Raw genomic sequence first — 20,745 nt, forward strand, 5'->3', positions numbered from 1 at the left:
TACACGAGTAAGTCAACATTAATAACTTAATAAATTAGCAGCCAGTCCGTAACTAAAGTTCGGAGTTGTTATTATACCTATGTATATAGCAATGTTCTGTCACACAGAAAAACTTTTAAATTAAGACCGTTAACGAAAAAATATTTTCCTCATGTAAATTAAGCGCCGATTATGAAAAGAAAATATGTATTATTTTGTTTGATGTATCTATACAAATACATATTATAGCTGAAGAATTGATTTGTTTGAACGCTGTAATTTCCGGAACCACTGGTCCGATTTGAATAACTCTTTTTGTGTTGGACAGGGCATTTATGGGAAGGCTATAAGCTATAAAACATCACGCTACGATCAATAGGAGCCGAGTAGAGTGAGTGAAAGCCCGCCCCAGTCGCTAATTATTAAATATGGAGTGGACGATTAAAAAGGACCATGACACGGTAATCGTACAGCATCGATGTGGTTACGCGTCAACTCAGATTTTATTTATTTATTTAATCTTCTGCCCACATATAGCAGTGAATGACGGACCATGGGGTAGTGTAAATGTGTATTATTTTCAGTTTCTTTTACTAAGCTCGGCTACTTAAGTGCCGGATTTGAGGACTTATTATGTTTTTTCTTTTCCTTGCATGGGACCACAGGGTCCCAAACCTTTGGAAGGACAATGTCGGGTTGATGCAGGACTATTGTGAGATATGGTAAATTGTGGCTATGGAATAGTAAACCGTTTAACTATGGAATACTATGGCCCTTGCCCCAGACCAATATTGATACATATACGGACAAACAGGCAGTGAGTTGTCTAAACTCAATCAAAGGGCCCCGGGAAAAAATCTCTATCATGTAGCACCAAGCATAAGCAACATACGTTTAGCTGCTTGGGGTAGGAGAGGTATTGGTTCAAATTGAAGCAATTCTGAATTCTAGACCTCTCACTCCAATTTCATCTGATCCAACAGATTTAATATCTGCCAGCTCCCCAGGTTGACCAGGCTCCACTACATACGCTCTCCAGATACAGAAGGCTACAATCTTTAAATGCACATTTTTGGAATAGATATTACAATGAGTACGTATCACAATTACAGGTCAGAAACAAATGGCGCACGGCTAAAGGACAATCACAGCCAGAAGAGATGGCCTTTATCAAGGACGACCGATTGCCTCCCAACAGATGACTGTTGGGCCGTGTCACTACAGTCTACCCTGGCATTGATATAGCAACCGCGCCGGACTTCAATGTTCCGGTGTTTTCATGGTTGTATCTACTGTAGATCCTAGCTTACAGGAATTGCAGCGGTTTGGATGGTTGTGGCGACCTTGTAAAAAAACAGATTTAATGGATTATTTTTTCAATAAGTTTTGTTATTTTTGTTCTCAAAATAGATATAAGAAGTTTATAGACCGTCGGTTGGTATAAACATGTAATTGGTCTATAACTTTTGGGTTCAGGGAAACTACCTGATGTATGGAGCAGATGGGTAACGCCTGTTGTTAGAAATTGGGGCAACGATCCAGCCTCTGAAACTGCCTGGTACTACGAATTAGTGAACCATTTAAGCTATAAGTTGTGCAGCCCGGCCCCGGTAATTTCCAAGAGGCTGCACTGCTCACCTCAGTGGAGGTGATTATCACCTCCTCCATCTCTGGCACAATTTCACACCTCCGCTCAACATCACATATCCAGTCATCCTCCGTGTGATTAACAGGCACCGACCAGATGTTGCGCCAAAATGTGTTAGTGGCATTATCATCCGGACGCCGCCCGTCAGACACGTCTTGGTTGGATCTTTCCTAATTTCTATATACCCACCGCTGATCTCTGAAAGTGTGAAGACTGGTTTCAGTCCCCACAAATGCGCGTCTTACAAAGCGCATCACTCTAGGACGAGTATTGCTCTCCCTGAAGCAGTATAGTTTGTCATAAACAACATGCGCATTGTGAATTCCCACGTTGAGTAGTTATCTACACCTTTTAGTTTCTCAACGTCCGTTTGTCCAATCGCAAACGCCGTTAATGTCATCCCTCTTGGGTCCCGAGTCACGCCGCGTGGCGTCTGTAATTCCAACTATGATAAATCTTGCCTCCTAATTACTTTATATATTAATTACTTCCACTCTCTCCTTACTCACTTAAACCAATTAAATATAAAAAAAATATGAAAAAATAATAACATGATATGTGGTTGGAGTAACAAACAGTGGACAATCGCAAAAATGAAAGTGTGTTAGAAGATACAAATCTGCACACGTTTTGAAATATCAGTGTTTGATTGTAATGCAATATAAGTTGTCTTATAAAATTGTACTTTATGAAAATAAATGACTTTTTCAGATTCTGCCCCACCCAAATTTCATCAATGTACAAGAAATGTAAAATAATCACAATTTATGCAATGAAAATAGGATCCCTTCGATACTTAACTATTATTCTGATAAAGTTGCGGATAAAAATAAGGGAATAAAAAGAATTTAAAAAACCCAAGGCCTATTTCCTGTTGTTATCGCGACCATCTGCGTTTCTTAATACGCTTGTATTAAGAAATGCAGATGGTCGCGATAACGAGGAACAAAACGAGTCATTCAATAAAAAAAAAATATTAATGTAATGTGTACGGATTTTAATATGAAATCGTATTTTTTTTTATAATATAAATTATAATGAATGCATATTCTAATTATTATTTCGTGTTTGAACGTTAGTGATTAGATGTAACGAAACGTTATTGGCGTGCGTGCGTCAGTTGTGTCAAAAAGTCATTATTTGACATTCCCTCTGTCGGTTCTGTTTACATTGTTGTTTTGTTATGACTATGAATTAAAAGTAGGATTACTAATGTTAATATTGGTGTTGACATTCCTTCCTCTCATAGCTAAACACCCTATGATAGCATTGTAATAATATAAAGCACTTAATGTAATTATTTCTACCATTATAACTGCAATTAATCTAAACTGGTACCGTACGTTCAAACACGAAATAATAATTAGAATATGCATTCATTATAATATATATTATAATATATAAGTACTGGTACGGTACCTAACCTAACCTAAATATAATATTTTGTTCTTAGATTTATATAGAAACCGCAAGTTCTAAAGGCTTTTAATCATGTTTTTAGTTATCACTAATAGAGCAGCAATAGAGTGCTACATTTAGCATGCCTATGCACTATATTTTTTGGTGGGGCAAAGCTCTATAGAGATTGAGGCACTGTCATTTTACGACAAATAAAACTCCAAATACTTTCTATTTCATTTATTAGTAATAAGTCGGGTTAGTAGACACACAATCACATATTAGACATTTATGATATAGAGAGATACAAGATGGTAAAATTGTATTATTTTCACTACTAATACACACATTTATTTGTTACAATAAAACATCGCCTTATTAGTTCAGCAAATGCAAAATGCTTTTGAATTTATGAGTCGGTAAATTGAAATTCTTACACTAGGAATATTACTTGATCTTTGTGCAAAGATATCTCTCCTGCCAGCCACTGCGTAGGTATGTTATATGGGATAGAATATCCTTTGCTCTACAGTACATCATTAAAACAAATTAATATATACAGGGTTAATTTAACTAGGATAGAACTGTACTAGTTAACGCGTAGATTTTTTTATATATAATTTAATGGATATTGATTTCGTTCGCGACATGCATTTTTTCCTTTAGCCAAACATTAATTTTTTATATTTAATTGTAATGTACGTTTTCTTTACATGAAAGTCAGTCGCAGTACAATATATTTTAAATATAACATTTTCAGAGATTGTTAAGTATTACAAAAATATTTCATTGTTACAATATAAAATCACTTAAATTCGCCAACATTTGAACAATTTTGAAAATGCATAATAATTTCCTTTGATGAAAAACTGCAGAAAAGTATTCGTTTTTAACTAATATTTCTTTCGCTAGCACACACAAAAGTATAGTACATAACCATAAAAATACATAAACATAAAAATAAGTTTAATTAAAAGTCTGTACGTAGTACAAATCTTTACACTTTGGTTAATAATGATGTTTCACCTCACTTTTTATCACTGTGATGTAAATGGCTTGTGATGAAAATGCGCTTCTATAGCCATATTTCGCCAGCTGCAGTTGATATTTTGCTTATTCTTACTCCTCCTTTGGTTGCTGCTTCAATGTCTGCTGCGGCATATCTAAGTTTAAGACCTCATACCCATTGGCACAATCGTTATCTGAATCGATATTGTCAAATTCTATTTCTATTTGATGTAGTTTATTGGCCAAGTTATTTTGGTTGCACTGAGTTTGAGTAATGTGCATGAACCAGCTGTCACAAAGTAGTGTGAGCTGCTGTTTAGTCATCGCACGGAGTGCAGGTGGTAGAACTTCAGGATCCATGTCCAGAGGTGGTGCAGCCGGCGTGGCCGATACTGCGGCACAGCTTGCGTTCTCCATCAAGTTGGGTTGCTCTTTGTCTGGCTCTTCATAATTATTTGACTGGGTCGCCATTTGCAATGGCTCGTGTTCTTGGTAATCCATTTCAATGCAGGACGAAGATGATTTCATTTCTTCTTGCTGTGTGATATCCAACATTGACAGGCTCCTTGATAATTGAGCTTCATTATTGTCTGACTTTTCACTACAAGACATTTTTAATACAGTTATCTGTACTTATCACAACTTTGACACGGCGTTTGTACTCAGTAACGAGATGATTGCGCAATACACGCAATACTGCAGTAACTTTCCCCCGGCCCCCTTTGATATTGATTTACTACAACGATGTATTTAAGCAACGTAACAAATCAAGCTATCATTTATCTCTTCTTGTCGTATGAACGTGTTTGTAAACATGAAAGGGATGGATTCCTCGTTGCCAGCACTAAAATATTCAGTATTAGTAAGTACTTAATTTATCGAAAGTTATTTTTTATAAACAACAGTAATTACCGCATATTTTTGACAAAATATTATAATATATCTGATTGATTTTTCAGGGATATATTATTTTAACGAGCGGTGCCACCTATTGTAGGGATAGTAAAGGCTAGTTCATCCTATCGGCGAAAGATGTCGCTTGCATGCATATTTTCAATTCTAAACTAAGTATTTTTTATTTAGTAATAAACAATTCATATTGTTTTTGAAAAAAAAAGCGAATGATTACAGATCATAGATTTATTATTAATGACTGCCAGTAACGCAATTATACTATATTAATAATTATATTAATTAATATTTACTGCAATTTGAATATTCAATATTTCACATATTCCTGTCCTATCTGAATCGAAACATATATTTTGGAAACTTTTTAAATGAGTTTAAACGTTGAGCCTCGAATTCTAAAAGCAACCTTGTAAATATACGATGATGTTTATAAACTATCTTGCAGTGCTTAAGTTAAATACTAAGTTTAAATAAATATCCAAAAGGTTTTGTTCAAAACACTTCATTTTCAGATATAGGTATAGAAATATTTTTGTACTTTGTTTATTAATATCAGTTTTCAAGTGCCCTGCAAGTACAAAGAGCCAAGTTGTTATTCAAGTAATAAAATTGAGATAGATACAATGACGAACGAAATGAATTGTGTCTTCCTACCCCCATGAGAGACAAGCGTGAGGTGATGTATGTAGAGACATTTTGAGGCAATTCCAAGGAATAGGAAACCGCATTAAAGTCCTAAAAAAGATGTCTGCGAGCTATATGCAGACTTCACAATATAGGGGGTTCAGAATGCAACCCTATAAAATATGAACGGCACCGTGTTTGTACATATTAGAGATCGTTGTGTTAAGTCGAACTCGCATTAATACAAGCGTACATCTGACGCATTTCCACGCAACAGACGTGACAACATTCAAATTTGTCTGCAATCCGCTAGGACGACACAAATACGTTAAAGTGTATAATGCGTGGCACAAGTCATATACAACAATTTACCAGTTAGTTTGAGGGAACTACCTCAATTAATGTGTACAAATAGTGTTTATCGACTGTAGATCACCGGCTATCAATCCAGGATAGTAGTGTTCTACCGGTGAACTGGAACTCGTACGCTCGATTCGAACCCACCCCCAGCTCAACCGACTACCTACCTACTTAAAATAAAACTTCTAACCTACCCAACTAATAAACTTATTCTTTTCATTTCTAATTCTACCCACCAACCCCAAAACATTACAAGTTGACTTTTCGTAATCTGTGGATATTATTATTTTACAACCTAAGTATCTACCTTACTTGAATGAAGTACACACATGCGAACATTACTTTGTGTGTAAACATATCAGAACACAACCGTTTAGCCTTGTCTGTCACACATAAATTTCGATTATTTGCATCTCATGTACATTTAAGATGTCTGCCTATGATGGGCGGAGAAAACATCAACCCCCGCTGCATATTTCGATCCTTGTTGCACTTATGACTTGAACATAATATCTGTCACGCTCTTTTGAAGTAAGCGTCATATTTTAGGGTCAGGACAAAAGATATCCTGTATTTCAGCTACTTGATCACAAGGCACATTAGCGTAGTTGGTAGCGCGTCGAGCTCGTAACTCGAAGGTCGTGGGTTCGAGTCCCTCATGTGCCTAAAATTCCTTTTTACATTTCCTTTATGATTAATCCAGTAATTTTCATATATATCTGATTAGTTTCCCTATTTTATTGTCATTTATTTGTCTATTGAGCAGGATTCGAAACTCAGCAAGTAGGAATGTGACTTCTTCTGAGTTTTATGTGAGTACTTTGCAAGAGTATTTAGACACCAGTAACATTTAAGGAAAACATCGTGAGGAAACCTGGGCTTATAATTTTTGTAACTATGTTTGAAATCGCCAATCTCTGCAGAGGGCCCTTATAAGATAATGGTTGATAATGATGTGAAAGTGTAGTGATCTTAAAGAATAATTTAGTATAAATCAAGATGTGTATTCAGCAAAGCACCAATTTCTACATTACTTTAATTCTGATTAAATGTATACAGATCCGATACGTATTATAGTGATCATTATCTTTACTGCAACCCAACTCAAACCACAATTGTTATCCATAAACAATTGCTCACTTCCACCCATCAGCAAAACTGGGTCACTTTTTCATATTATATATTATTATATGTATGTACTTACAACTTTCGCCTTTTATGTAAAATGGTAACCAGTATATCTGCTAAACTTTAAAAAAATAACAAGCTAAGTCACCCTCGAAGTGTATTTTGTTTTTTTACTGGAATCGTATACAAGTTGACCCTGAAAGTCTGAATCAAATCAAACAGGGACAAAAACAAGGCGAACGCAGCTGCATAAATTTGCGTACCCCCTTAACAACTTATCTACGTTTTATTAGCGGTATATCTATGCATAGATTATTAAAACTGAAAGAGCAAAAAGCTGATCGTAATACAAGCGCAAGTTTTGATAAGAATAATTTATGTGTAATAATTTTGCAAAAAAGAATACTTAACTATTACTTTACCAACAAAATTTGAATATCTAGCAACCCCACGCACTCCGTTTCGTCACCAATGGTTTTCCCTGTTATCCTGATTTTCTTTTAAATTCATCCAGAGTTTTCTTTCCTATAAACCTCACGGAGCCCGAGACCTTTCCAACGAATGTAAAACCGTGGAAATCAGTTCGTGCGTTTTGGAGTTATAGCGTCAGGAAGGAAAAAACGACTTATTTTTATATTATGGACAAAAATTTTGCAATGCTTAGATTAAGACTCATTATGGCATTAGTTATAAAGAATATTAATAAATTAATTAAGGTTGAATTAATTGAAACAAGCCACTTAAGTCACATTAAATTTTATTTTGAATCACATAAGTTATTACACATTATTACAACATCAAAAGTTTAAATATTTTGGCTTCAACATTCAGTTATTAAAAACACTACACTAAACAAGAATTCATTGAATAGCCAATAAAATTTGTCGTTGTTTTTAGTAACGTTATTTACATATAGCTCGGTAGTATTAATTTATCAACAAAAGAAATAAATACTTACAATTAAATAAAAACCTTTGTTTTATTTACAAATAGTTTACCTAGCCAAATATTTTTTTATGGAAATAAGTCGGTAAACGAGCAGACGGATCACTGTGTATGATAAGCAAACGGCACATAAACACCAGAAATACCAGAGGTGCTACGATGCCGTTGCCGTTCTTTTAGGGGTTAGGAATTTGGAGAATGTTGAAGATTCGGAAATTGGGGGAAGTGGGTAATTGGGGTCATTGGGTCACCGGTAACCTCACTCAAACGAAACACAAGACGAGCGTTGTTTCACGTCTGTTTTCTGTGAGGCTGTGGTAACACTCCGGTCGAGCCGGCCTAATCATGCCCAAGCATGCCACTCCCACATTGAAATTAATCTTAAACATACCTGAAACTTCAAACATTAAACATTCGAGTAATAAGAAGAATATAATTGTCAATTTTACATGAGTGGTGAAGTGATCATACATTTTCTCGAATAACATAATAAAACGTAAATATTAAGAATTACTTTGGCTGGTTCATATTACCGTAGTTATTACAAACTATTTTACCTGGGTATACCAAACAATGGGTATATCTTACGTTTTACAAGCATTTATTCAAATAATTATTAATTTCCAAATTAAAGTTTCGATAATTATTGAATAAGTGTAATATTAAACTACATTATGTCTATTACATCAATATTTAAAACTGAATATTATACAGTATGGGAAACTTCTTATGTCTTAATTTCAAAAAATTGCGTTTTCTCTTTAAGCTAATTCTTTATAAATACGGCATTGCAACTGCAGCAATTACAGCTCTTCTGTGATCAAGGAACATATAGCTGTTTATACAGAATTTAATTTAATTATTTATTTTATTTATTCAATTTAATTTTAATTTTTGTTGAAATGATTAGTTGTATTAGTTGCTTGTGTAGACTAGTAATACTTGTAGTTTCATTTAAATAATAATATTACTGATCTGCATACTGTATGTATAGTGTAATTATACAAGGTGACTTGTAATTCGACGTATTCCTCTCGGGAGGTTAATATTGAATTAAATAATATCATTACATCAGTGAAATGTGTCTCTAGTGGAATACGTCGAATAAAAATATAAGTTAGTCACCCTATATACAAAACAAGTCACAAACTAAATCATCAGTCTCTTTGTTTTATGTAATTTTGATAATATATACATTTTCACTCAAAACTGATCGGACTCAGTCCATTTACAATATTTTCTAATTCTTTCTTATCGAAAGAGAAATCAAATATGGAACGGGGTAGCTCCGTAACTTCTTCATTCTCAATTACATAACTAGACAATAACTTATGAAATTGGTTATTGTCATTTTCATTCACTGTCGTTCTTAAAAATAGGACAGTACGTTCTTGTTTTATTTCTGGTCGTAAAAGTGTAGTATAACTTCCCAATGGGGAAAATGTTTGCGGTGTCATTCGTTTCATCCTTTCGCATTGTTCAATTGTGTAACCGTCGTGAATACAACACGTATGTTGCAAATTCACGCCACGTAATTCACGCCCCTTCGCCACGGAGCCTTTGGAAGCGGCTGCGACCACCCGGCGGCGTGTGAAAATTTTATTCTGTTTCTCTTCGAGTTTTTGAGCGAATTTAACCTCCTGAAATAAAATAATGACACCCGTAAATACATTTTACATAACAAACAGAATCTACGAGATATGCTTCAATACACGCATATTTTTAAAGATTTAATTCCACCAAAACATTTCATGTAAAACGTTGCCAAAACGAACACATGAGGTTGGCTTGGCATTGGCATAAGGTTTTTACAAAGCCAACCTTATGTGTACATGAGAATGTAGAGCCAAATTTCTGAATCTACACGGCTTAACTATACCGCACCCTAACTACACAAATTCTACATACATATAAGTAAAAATATATGGTTTCGCCGTTACTCTACCGTCACTTCCTGGAGTTGATGCGAATATTTAGTACCTGAAGTAAATAACGAAACAGCCAAACAAGTTTACAGCCTATCAGTGCATATGACTAATATAGTTACTTTTTCCTTTTTAATTTTAACCTTGTTTTTAGTTCTTGGTTTTTGAAGTCGCCAGTTACTAGTTGTTTGCGTTTTGGTCACTACAAAATAGTAAACCTCATTTTTACTATATAATGAATAATACCTATGTCATGTAGCTTAACTGTTAAAAAAATGGGTAAAAAATAGAACAATGTTCAAAAATTATTTTACTTATTTAGTTTGGAAGTTGAAATATTTTAGACGTGTAATTGATCTTTAGAAGCTTGTAAGAATTTTTTTGATACCATTTGTACCAAACAACGATGAATTTAGGTTTAAAAGACCACTATACCCACAAAGAAAAATATTAATTTTAGTTAAAGATGTCAATAAAATATGGGTAAAAAGGCTAGCTCCTAAATCCTCAAAAAATATGCTGGTCCATACATTGTGCATGTCCGGGCATTTTGAAAATTTAAATGATTATATATGATGACATTTTCCGAGTAAATGACAACTATAAATAAAAGTTTTAATATCAAACAGAAAATTATCTGTCAAATGACTGATATAAATTAGTATCTCCATTTATGTTTACATATCTTCGAAGAATATTAGCTATGTACCGAAGAGTTTACTGATATGTCATCACAGTTGCTTTCTTAAAACGGGTAAGGTAATGACTTTAAATGGGTAGGAATGAGGTATAACTACATTTAGTACCCATGCGTTATTCATAAAGATAGCTTACGTCAATGTCATCAGCGTGACTCGTGTTGAATGGATCCCCGACAAAGCTCATTAAATCATAGTACCAAAGCTTAGGCTTGTATCTTATTCCGTGTAGTAACCATTGGGATTCAACCTGAAAAGAAAAATATTCTATTATTAGACTTAAGACTTTAGGATCTAAAACTGGGTACCTATATGTTAACATACACACCACTAAAATCTCGTATTGAAGTTTGGAAATTTAATTACGATATCGCATGACTTTGTTGGGAGGGGGGATTTCTCCCTTTGATTTATACAATATTCGTTACGCGGTTAAAAACAGCTTTCTTTTGTTTATTCTTTTTTTAATTAAGAAAATCATCCAATGGCTCCTCCCGTGTTGTGTGAGGGTGTGAAGAAGTGTCAGATTCTTACTAAAGACCACATTATTCCTACTCCTGCATCGAGCCAGAGCTCCGACGACCCGTTAAGTCTTCCGCGGCCCTGGATCGGGCGTTAGCCTTACTGGGTCCCATCTGTGAAGGTCTGATGACTCTTTGAGGTGCGTGTGGCTCCCGAACCAAAACCGGATGCGAAAGGTCGCTGTCGCCGATTACATCCCTGAGGACACGGCGGTGCTCAGCTTCGGTTTCAGCTCTCGGGAGGTGATAATACAACAAATTTTCTACCAAATTAGCCCTAAGATCCCTGGTTCGAAAGTGGCTAGTTTCGGAGATATTCAACATTTTTGGATTTGGTCAAAAAATCTCGAACTGACTACAAAAACATCAATAAATAAAAAATACTGCTGTGATTTAAGTTGTTTTAGTTTTTTAGTTGCCAATACATCAATAAACATTGATTAATACTAATAATGGCAGAAATATCATTAGTTTTAAAATAGCAAGTACAGTAGAGTCCGTTTATAATGACATCGAAAGGAATTGACAAACACGTCATAATAAGCGGACGTCATACAAAGCGTTATGTATAAATGAAAATCTTTTTTATGTAAATATGTATGTATTAAGTATTTTAATACAGAAACATAGTATATTTGCATATGTGTAAGACCATATTAAATCAAAATCAAAATTGCACGTAATCAGCAGATTATTATAATAACACATCTGTAATTTTTGTCTGCTTTTGTTTCTTCATTTTATTGTAAAAACAGACTCTCACACTATTGTGTATAGAAGACATAGCTATGGTCAAATTATCATTTTCAATATTGCTGTGGACAAATCGTGATAATAATTCTGCAGCTTTTAATGCCTCTTCCGCGGTAGGTAATGGGGCTTCCTCAACTGTCTTCAACTGTCAATTACTCACTGAGATTCAAAACAAAAACTAGGCACGTGCCGAACGTCGTCGGGAATTAACGAACATTATTGAAGGTAAAGAATCGTGCCGGTCATTATAACCGGACATAATTTATTAAAAATGGGTCATATAAAGCGGCATGTCACTGTAAGGGAAGTCATTATATCCGACTTTTTTATAAAGAATTTTATATGAAAACCAAACTTCGTCATGCAATTACGTTATAATAACCGGTTGGTCAATATAGGCGGAGTCATAATAAACGGATTCTTCTGTAAATTCTTATTATTTACAAAATTCTCAAAAACTAATTAATAACTTGATAATAGTTTTTTTTACACTCGTAAAAAGAAAAGGGTTTCAAAAACATCTTTATTTGCAAAATTTTATTCAAAGTGATCTCACCTACAATTAATAAATACCCACGCACGCTTTGTTATGTCTGTAACGGTTACTTTTAAACTGAGTATTTCTTCATTATTCTCTTGGTTTCTCGTTTGTACTTTCGTATGAATCAAACGTATTGACCAGCTCATTAGTAAAATTTGTATAAAATAATTCGTGACCTATATTAACAATACATAAATACTTGACAAGTCAGTTCCTCTGGTAAGTCTAGTAATATTGCCGACGAATGCTGCAAGCGAAATCACGGGTAAACAGACAGTGTTGTTTGACAAGAGATCCTCGCTGATTTTCAACATGATGATAACAAATCGCGTGCAATGTGTTGTCTAGTGCATACGAGGTTATAACGTATGATTTGAGTACACTTGAAGAATTTTTAGTAAGTTTAAATAAATTCATCGAAACGGAGTTTCGTTGAAAAATCTTTTTTTGTGTCGAATTTAAGAAATAATGTGCAAAGTGCTATACCATTTTATAATCCTTATTGAATGCGCCAACTTTGGTGAAATTTGCCACTACTAGCGCCATACATAATTTATTCAGTACAGTCGCTTAAAGTAAGGTGAAAATTTTATTCAGAGTATTTGGTTCCTCTAAAACTAACAATGTTTTCCAATCTAAAGCAGTTGGCTAAGAATTTATGATTTCATATTACTGAAGCACTATTCAGGAAAATGTAAGGAAGACTGCAGACGAAAAAATAAAGATTTGTAGCAACAAGAGTCAAAAGACTGGCACAGGGTGTACTTTTCGTGGATAAAACAAAAGTCCCTGTAATTTAAAAATTGTAAGACTTAGAATTTTTTTTATATTTTTCTGATAACATTTGGAACCTTGCCAATCATCTGGTGCCTGTTGGACGTTGATTTCAGGGACACCCTGTATAATGACTATTATTTGGTTTTTGAGCTGAGCAAGGTACCAGGAAAATATTACATATGTTACATATGAATCGGATTAATAATGCATTTTAATAGAAACAAAATGTTTTATTTCATGCATAACCAGTTTCAATAAAATGTAAAAAAATATCTAAATATAATTAAATCATGATACAAAACTAAGTTTGAATCTTCATTTTTACTGATATGAATTATTAAATCAAACATATGTTATTAGCTGAACTGCTTGTTTAAAAATAGCCAAAATCCCATATAAGTTGGTTAATGGCCGATTGCCGATCGCCGGTTGGGGGCAGATTTCTTACTATTTGTCCACATACTAAATTTTAGCTTTCTATCTTGAAAATTATGGAATGTTCCATACAAACTTCAAACCCCTCATTTTTTTTAAGAAGCCGTTATAAGTCTGTTGATGTAATGTGACTAACGGCGCATTCCATTCACCGACCGATCGGTAGATTTGCCTACCAGCGGTAGACTTTTGACATAATTTGTATGGAGCTTATGTCAAAATTCTACCTCTGGTAGGCAAATCTACCGATAGGTAGGTTATTGGAATGCGCCGTAAGAAATTGACAAAACACAAATTAAAGAAACTTGACATAACTGTTGGCGCGGTGGCTGGGCAACCGTCTGCCGTACCGCGTGTAGCGGGTTCGATTCCCGCACGGAGCCACTTTTTGTGTGATCCACAAATTGTTATTTCTTTTCTGGGTCTCATATATACGTGAACTTGTATGTTTGGAAACGCGTGGGTGCGTTTATGTTTGGAAACGCACCCACGACTTATGAGGAAGTATTATGGTGGAGCAACGATTAAAAAAATTTAAAATTTATTCAAGTGCCGTACAAGATATTTTAAAATATAAAATATGGCGTTTTAACCCTTTTGCAGTTAGAGGGAATATTTTTCCCACCAATAAAAACCAATAAAAAAGGAACAAAATTTCTATTTGCAAATTTTTCGACCTGAAACCAAATCTTTCTATCTCATCATCCTTATAACCGTTAAAGGGAAGCTATTTCTCATCACGAAAAAGAATGTATGAGATATCTTATTCTAAGATTCAAACTAAGTAAAACTTGATACTTGATCATTTTTATTACTTACCTTCTTTCTCTGTCGCGTGTAATTTGACCGCATATGCGAAATCCTGTTTTTGACGTATTTTAAAGTAATTTTTTTGTAATATTTTCTCCAAACATTCATGACCTCTTCCCAAGCTGCGAGACGCCATTTTTGGCAGTAGTACTTGGGGTGCGTCGTGTCCCACAGGAATCTGTGAGCTTTATACTTTTTGATGCCCTTTTTAATGACTTTTATGTTTGTATAGAGTTTTTCATACTTGTAAATTCCTTTTTTACCGGGCATTCTAAGAACGCTCTGTAGCTACACAAGTTATGATCGATATCAATTGTTACGACTCACGATGACGTTTAACGTTTTGATGCTTATGTTAAGTACTTATTTTTGTTAGCGCAAAGCTTTCACTTACTCATCGTTTTGAATATTTGCTTATTCGATTTATAAAAATATTTGAATTGCTTACAAATTTTTAATGAGACTGTAGCCTAATAGATAATGATATATAGGTCTATATTATGAACTTCCGGGCGAGAAAGGGACAGGCTCTTTCATGTAAACACACATGTTCATGCTACAAAATAAGAAAAGCACCACGATTCGAGCGGGAATATTTTGGACATTTCACTTGATTTGATTAATATAAACTTGTGAAGGTAAAGTGAACGTATTTGAAGTTTAAATAGGATGAATATATTACTATTAATTATATACGGCGTATATTTTAAAAATAAGTATGGTCCATATTTATTTTCTGGTTTCTTTCATTGGTTTAGGAAAATGACAACCTAATAATAAGTTCGTATTCGTGTTCAACTTGAAACTGAAACGTGAATTACATATGAATACTTATTATTTATAAATTGTCCTATTCAAAGAAATATAATAATAAAATGTAATTAGTAAGTAATGTTTAAAAATATATTTTTAGTGTATTTTAATTTTTGTTATAAAATTGGTTTTTATAAGAGATACTAATATAAGGAAATAAAATACATTCAGATTTGGTTGCTTTTGAAAATTATTAATTATTAAAAGTATTAATGACAAAATTGAATTTATATGAATTTATTTTTACCTCTGCTTTATGTTAATATCATCTTAAAATAAACAGGTAAAAAGTAATTGCCTTTATTATGCACACGGATTGTATAATTATATTATTTCAGGATTGTTTTGAGCATAAGAAAACGCTATCTGAATCTCGCAATTTATAATTAAGTTAGGCATGGTTCACAATGTTTCGTAGTTTAAATTTAGTTATTGTTAAATAAATCAAGTTTGAAATAATCTTCGTGAAATTGAATGAATGAGTAGAATGAAACTCTTTGCGAACGCATCCATACAGTATAATAATTGATTGCCATTTTCCTTTACATTCGTTCTGAAATCATGTCGATAACAACGATGAATTTTGTAAAGGCATGACCAATTATTTTATTATAATAATATACCATTCATACATACATACTCATTTGTCAGCTATATTTATAATTAATTTGTTTATAATGCTATATTTATAATGAATTTATCAATGTAATCTAACAAGCCACGGAGTATACGGTATATCATATGTTGATATCGAACATTTTTACTGTTACCATAGACAATATGATACAGTGATAAAAGTTTTATTTTTCACTAATAAAACTGAAAAACTTTGTTTAAATGCAAAGCAAATATTTTAAATATAACCCTCCCCAAAAATAAGACATCTCTTTTATTAATCCAGCTTTATGAATACTAAGATCACCAAAACCGAACTAAACGCGTTATATTAGCATTGCGTTTGGTTCTTGGTTGGTTCAATGATTCTTACTTTTGTTATTCATAAATACTTGTTTCAATGAAATGCTTTTATTCTTGAACAAATGAATCGTCTTTTTTAAAAGGGCACCCTTTCTGTACACGTGCACCTGGTGTATACGATCCATAGTGTCTTATTTCAGCAGTTTGCTTTACAGATGTTTATTTAAATACATAAAATTACAATTCATTTCTAAATATTAAATTGTATATAGTTCCATTAAAAATTACCCTATAATGACATATAAAAAAACGTTATTGAAATTAAATAGTCACCATTAATTGAAAACTCCTAATTTAAGTTAACATGATCGATGATAAATCAGATCTACCTCTCCCCTTCCAAACGTAGACACCTAAAATTCATCACAATATTGTTTTTAATTTATTGGCACCATTGGCAGTCCATTTGATTTTTTATTAGTCTAAGCGAATATACAAACCAATAGTCAAACATCACACGCTAGCGCCACCCATAAAAAGCAAGTATTGAAGTTTTAGTTCGAAGTCCCCAGATGTCGCTATACCGTCCTTGAAAAATCTGAATCGCGCTATCATTGCTTGCGAGGGCCAGTATAAAAGCACTGAGATTTTTTCTGCAGCCTCAGTTTAGTTTGTGTGTGTTAGCTGTAAGTTAGCTTTAATTTAGCTTTAAGTTAGCTTTAGGGCGATCATATACAAGAACAAACCAGAACAGTGCGACAAGCACATATTTTTGAAAAGTCCGAAAGGACTTAAGAATCCTTTGTTATGCATGAAGTTTTTTAGAATGAAACATTACACAAAGTTGTGATGTTAATTGATTAATGAAAAGACAATGTTTACTTTATAACTCTTAATATCGATAATGAATAACCCTTAGTCAACTAAAATGAATTATTTTATACATTCCTATTTCACAATTTTTTATTTTGATTAAATATTTTTTTTTTTATTTTAATAATTTCCTATCAATTAATTTTTATTTTATTGTTTGGGTAATGCTAAATGTTTTGTACACCTCAGATAACAAAACATGTAGTTTCTTAATTTATCTAACACCTATAATCGGTACCAATGTTTTACAAACGCGTTTTGGCCAAAATCATAACCGTCATAACCGGTCAGCATCTTGCAGTATACTTGTATTACAATTATGTATAGCATGGCGCATAAATATCCGACATATTGTTTTGTTACTGTGTTTGCTGAAGAATACAAACATGGTAATTACATTTATGAATTTTTTTAAGCAAATTGTCACACCATGATGTGATTTATTTTTAAACAACCTGAATTAAAATAATTGTTAAATTTACGAAAAGATTTTTGAGCATTGTCGTTTCTACTGATAACATTTTTATTTAGCATATGACGTAGTAGTTTAAAAGATTACTCTGGTGGTGCAGACAACCACGGACCGATGCAGGTGTAGGAACGGAGTAATTTTTGGCCAGTAATACTCCCCCCTTCCGCCTCACGCAAGATGGGAGAGCAAGATTTACCCTCTTAAAAAACACAGTGACTTAAAAACGCTTTAACTTGTTAAAATATACAATAGATAAGTAGCATAAAATATTGATGATTTTTATAGAGCATAACAATAGGTATGCTGACAGAGAATTAAATTTCAATTTAGTCGTTAGGTAATAAAAACACATTAAACAATACTTAGATGAAAATAATTAATAGACAAAACAAATAAAAAGGATATAACAATAATAGATGAAAAAAAAAACAATATATGGAGGAAGCTAGAGATATGAGCATCGCTCTGACTTTGCTAATCAACATGCAAGGAGAGGTGTTGAGCAGGTTAGCCACCATGGACGCCAAGGCAACCTCAGACAGGCAAAGTATCCAGAATATGGAGTCCAAATTCAGTAGCTCGCAATTTCATCTGTTCCCTAAAACATATTTGTATTTGTATAAAATAATTAACCTTAATACAAAATCCATATAATCTCATAAACTCTTATTTTGTCAGTTAAGTAATATTTGTAAAATTCCTGCAACACGTACTAATTGTTTGTTTTACATCATGCCGAAATACAAAACTTATTTTCAAAATGACGAACTTTTATACAAACTATCATCCCTGGTTTTGCCTTCTTATTGATGGATTTTTTTAAAAATGCCTCCTTGGTTTGTACCTACGTAATAAAATAAATATAAAGTCCGAATTTTCTTTGTAGCATAGGCATCTAACTTTATTAAGTCTGCATATTTGGTATTTTACTCTTTTATGTCATTATTAAATAAAGACTAAAGTTTGCTCGGCGATGATGTCGTGTAATTAGTATTCAATTTGATACTTAAAACTGAGTGACAAGTGTATTAACATCTTCTAATAGATATCTTTTTTTTTTGTTTTTAGGAGACGAATAGACGGGCCTGATAATAAGCAGTCAGCGGCACCCATGGACCGTAAGGCCTTCAACATGCGAGCAGATACTAGTGCGCTGTCGGCCTTTTAATAAGGCGTACGATAATTTATAGAAGGTGACTTTACTGTATACTGATATATTACTTATTTACTTCGAAGCTTCTTTAGAGCTTGAAACCGTACTTAGAATAGAACCGTCTAGAAATGGAACACAAATTTTTAATCATCATCATCATGACGTTTCCGCCCACTGCTGGACATAGGCGCTCTGTGGAATGCTATTAGAGAGTTAATAGCATGCCACAGAGCTCGATCTTCAGCTCCTCTGATCCAACCATTGGCCCTTGCGAATCGAAATCGAAGCTCGACTGCACGGTTGGTGCGGTAGCTGGGCAACTGGCTGCCGCGCGACGGGTAGCGGGTTCGATTCCCGCACGGAGCAACTCTTCGTGTGATCCACAAATAGTTGTTTCGGGTCTGGGTGTCATGTGTATGTAAACTTGTATGTTTGTAAACGCACCCACGACACAGGAGAAAATCCTAATGTGGGGCAAAGTTTTTTTTAAAAAAGAAAAAAAGAAGAAGCTTGAAATCGATTTTCGAAAGTTTCTCAATTATGAAACGGATGTTATATAGTGAATTAAAATTATACGTTTTCCGAAAAAAGCTTTCTAATCAATTGGTAAAAAGAAGGAGAAGAAATTTAAAAAACTGTGATAAAGTTGTTTAAATATAGATTTTAGGAAATTGTACCTAGTTTAACTTTGTAGTCAATGACTTTTTTTTCAAAAAATGCACCGCATTGAGTATGTAAAAAATATAGAGCACATAATACGTAGCAAATGGTAATTCGGAAAGAGCACAGTAAAATCTATAAAATTGACAATTTGTGAACACCAGGAAAACTATCCAGACAAAACTACCAAATGACTGAACTATACATATTAATTCTGTGTAAACCAGGTGAAGTTGAAGTACCTAAAAATCTGGTTATTTATTGCGATAAATACTAATTTTATAGTAAACAAATGTCTATAAGTTTTACTTTTCAGAAAGAGGTCAACTATGACTGAAACATTTATTATTTTGTTTTTAATTTATTAATTTTATGAAGAACAAACACTTACAGTAGTAGAAATACATTTTCAATAGATTACAACAACTTAGCGATTTTACGCAAGAAGGTATCTTAATTAACAATTAAGCTCAAAACAAAGCCTTTTGACGGCACTAAAATATAAATTGACATTAAATAACTTTTTAAAACATCAAAATATTTAATAACACAGTCTATTAAGTCTATACATCTATTACATATCAATGCATTAAATGATTTAAATTTGAGTTTGATATTATTACTAGCTGCTTCACAACATTTACAGATTAATAAAGATTTAAGTTCGTTACATTTTTAAGTTTGAATCGAGTTTTGAAGATTTTTTTTCCTTTCTTTCTTACTCCCTCATTTTTCTAATCTGTTAAGTCATCTTTTAAAGTTAGTTTTTTTTTGTTTTTTTAACTTTAAACAAGCACCTTAAAGGCATTATCTAGCTATCATCGCAGCAAGTGATCTTGTTAAATTTCTTGCTGACCTGTTACCATCGGCTCGTCATACATTTACCATTTACAATATACTTAACATGATGACTGTTTTGGTCGAGATACTACGTGTCTTAAGTAATAGATTTCTCTCCAGTCTTAGTACTCATTACCTAAGCTACATAATTTTAATTAGGTTAGCGACATTTTACAAAACTCAGCATGAGTTTAATTAGACGTAGCTCCCTGACTTGCCAATAGACATTCATAACAAACTGGAGATTATCTAAATTTACCTTGTATATACATTAAACATTCAGAATCGACATATATAAATATCACATCGAAAATACTTTTAGCTCACAATTTACACAGGAAAATTGAAAATTGATATATACTAAAGAGTAAGGAACGGTTGGATAACGATTGACTTCGATAACGTGGTACACTATTTTTTCCACTATCTACATGATATTCAGGGTTATTAGCTTACCATGTTTACGATCTTAAACTGTAAATTTAATTTAGTAACTTTTGATAATAATTTATCTGATTTTAGGCCAAGCATACAAAGACGAACTTCAGTAGAAT

The 20,745-nt window shown here is 33.3% G+C and overlaps 1 protein-coding gene and 1 non-coding gene across 2 annotated transcripts; one reads left to right on the plus strand and one right to left on the minus strand.

The window, feature by feature from the left end:
• The first annotated feature begins 6,522 nt into the window (after positions 1–6,522).
• Positions 6,523–6,595, plus strand: Trnat-cgu (transfer RNA threonine (anticodon CGU)). The gene has a single exon. It is a non-coding gene; the product is annotated as a tRNA-Thr (tRNA).
• A 1,202-nt stretch (positions 6,596–7,797) lies between these two features.
• Positions 7,798–15,032, minus strand: LOC118274533 (uncharacterized). The gene is made up of 3 exons (XM_035592119.2): positions 14,472–15,032; positions 10,762–10,875; positions 7,798–9,642 (listed from the first exon to the last, which is right to left on the minus strand). Exons 1-3 carry the CDS (start codon positions 14,730–14,732, stop codon positions 9,202–9,204), a joined length of 816 nt encoding a protein of 271 aa, XP_035448012.1. The 5' UTR covers positions 14,733–15,032; the 3' UTR covers positions 7,798–9,201.
• Between the last annotated feature and the right edge of the window lie 5,713 nt (positions 15,033–20,745).

Source organism: Spodoptera frugiperda, chromosome 25 (genome assembly GCF_023101765.2).
Source record: "Spodoptera frugiperda isolate SF20-4 chromosome 25, AGI-APGP_CSIRO_Sfru_2.0, whole genome shotgun sequence".
In the NCBI taxonomy this organism is placed as follows: Eukaryota; Metazoa; Arthropoda; class Insecta; order Lepidoptera; family Noctuidae; genus Spodoptera; species Spodoptera frugiperda.

What these genes read in the sequence shown, in the direction of transcription:
- LOC118274533 (XM_035592119.2), bottom strand. Translation starts at nt 14,732, where the DNA reads ATGCCCGGTAAAAAAGGAATTTACAAGTATGAAAAACTCTATACAAAC. An exon ending in ACACGCGACAGAGAAAGAAG is followed by an intron (nt 10,876 to 14,471) that starts GTAAGTAATAAA and finishes TTTTCTTTTCAG; the next exon opens with GTTGAATCCCAATGGTTACT. An exon ending in GTCACGCTGATGACATTGAC is followed by an intron (nt 9,643 to 10,761) that starts GTAAGCTATCTT and finishes ATTTTATTTCAG; the next exon opens with GAGGTTAAATTCGCTCAAAA.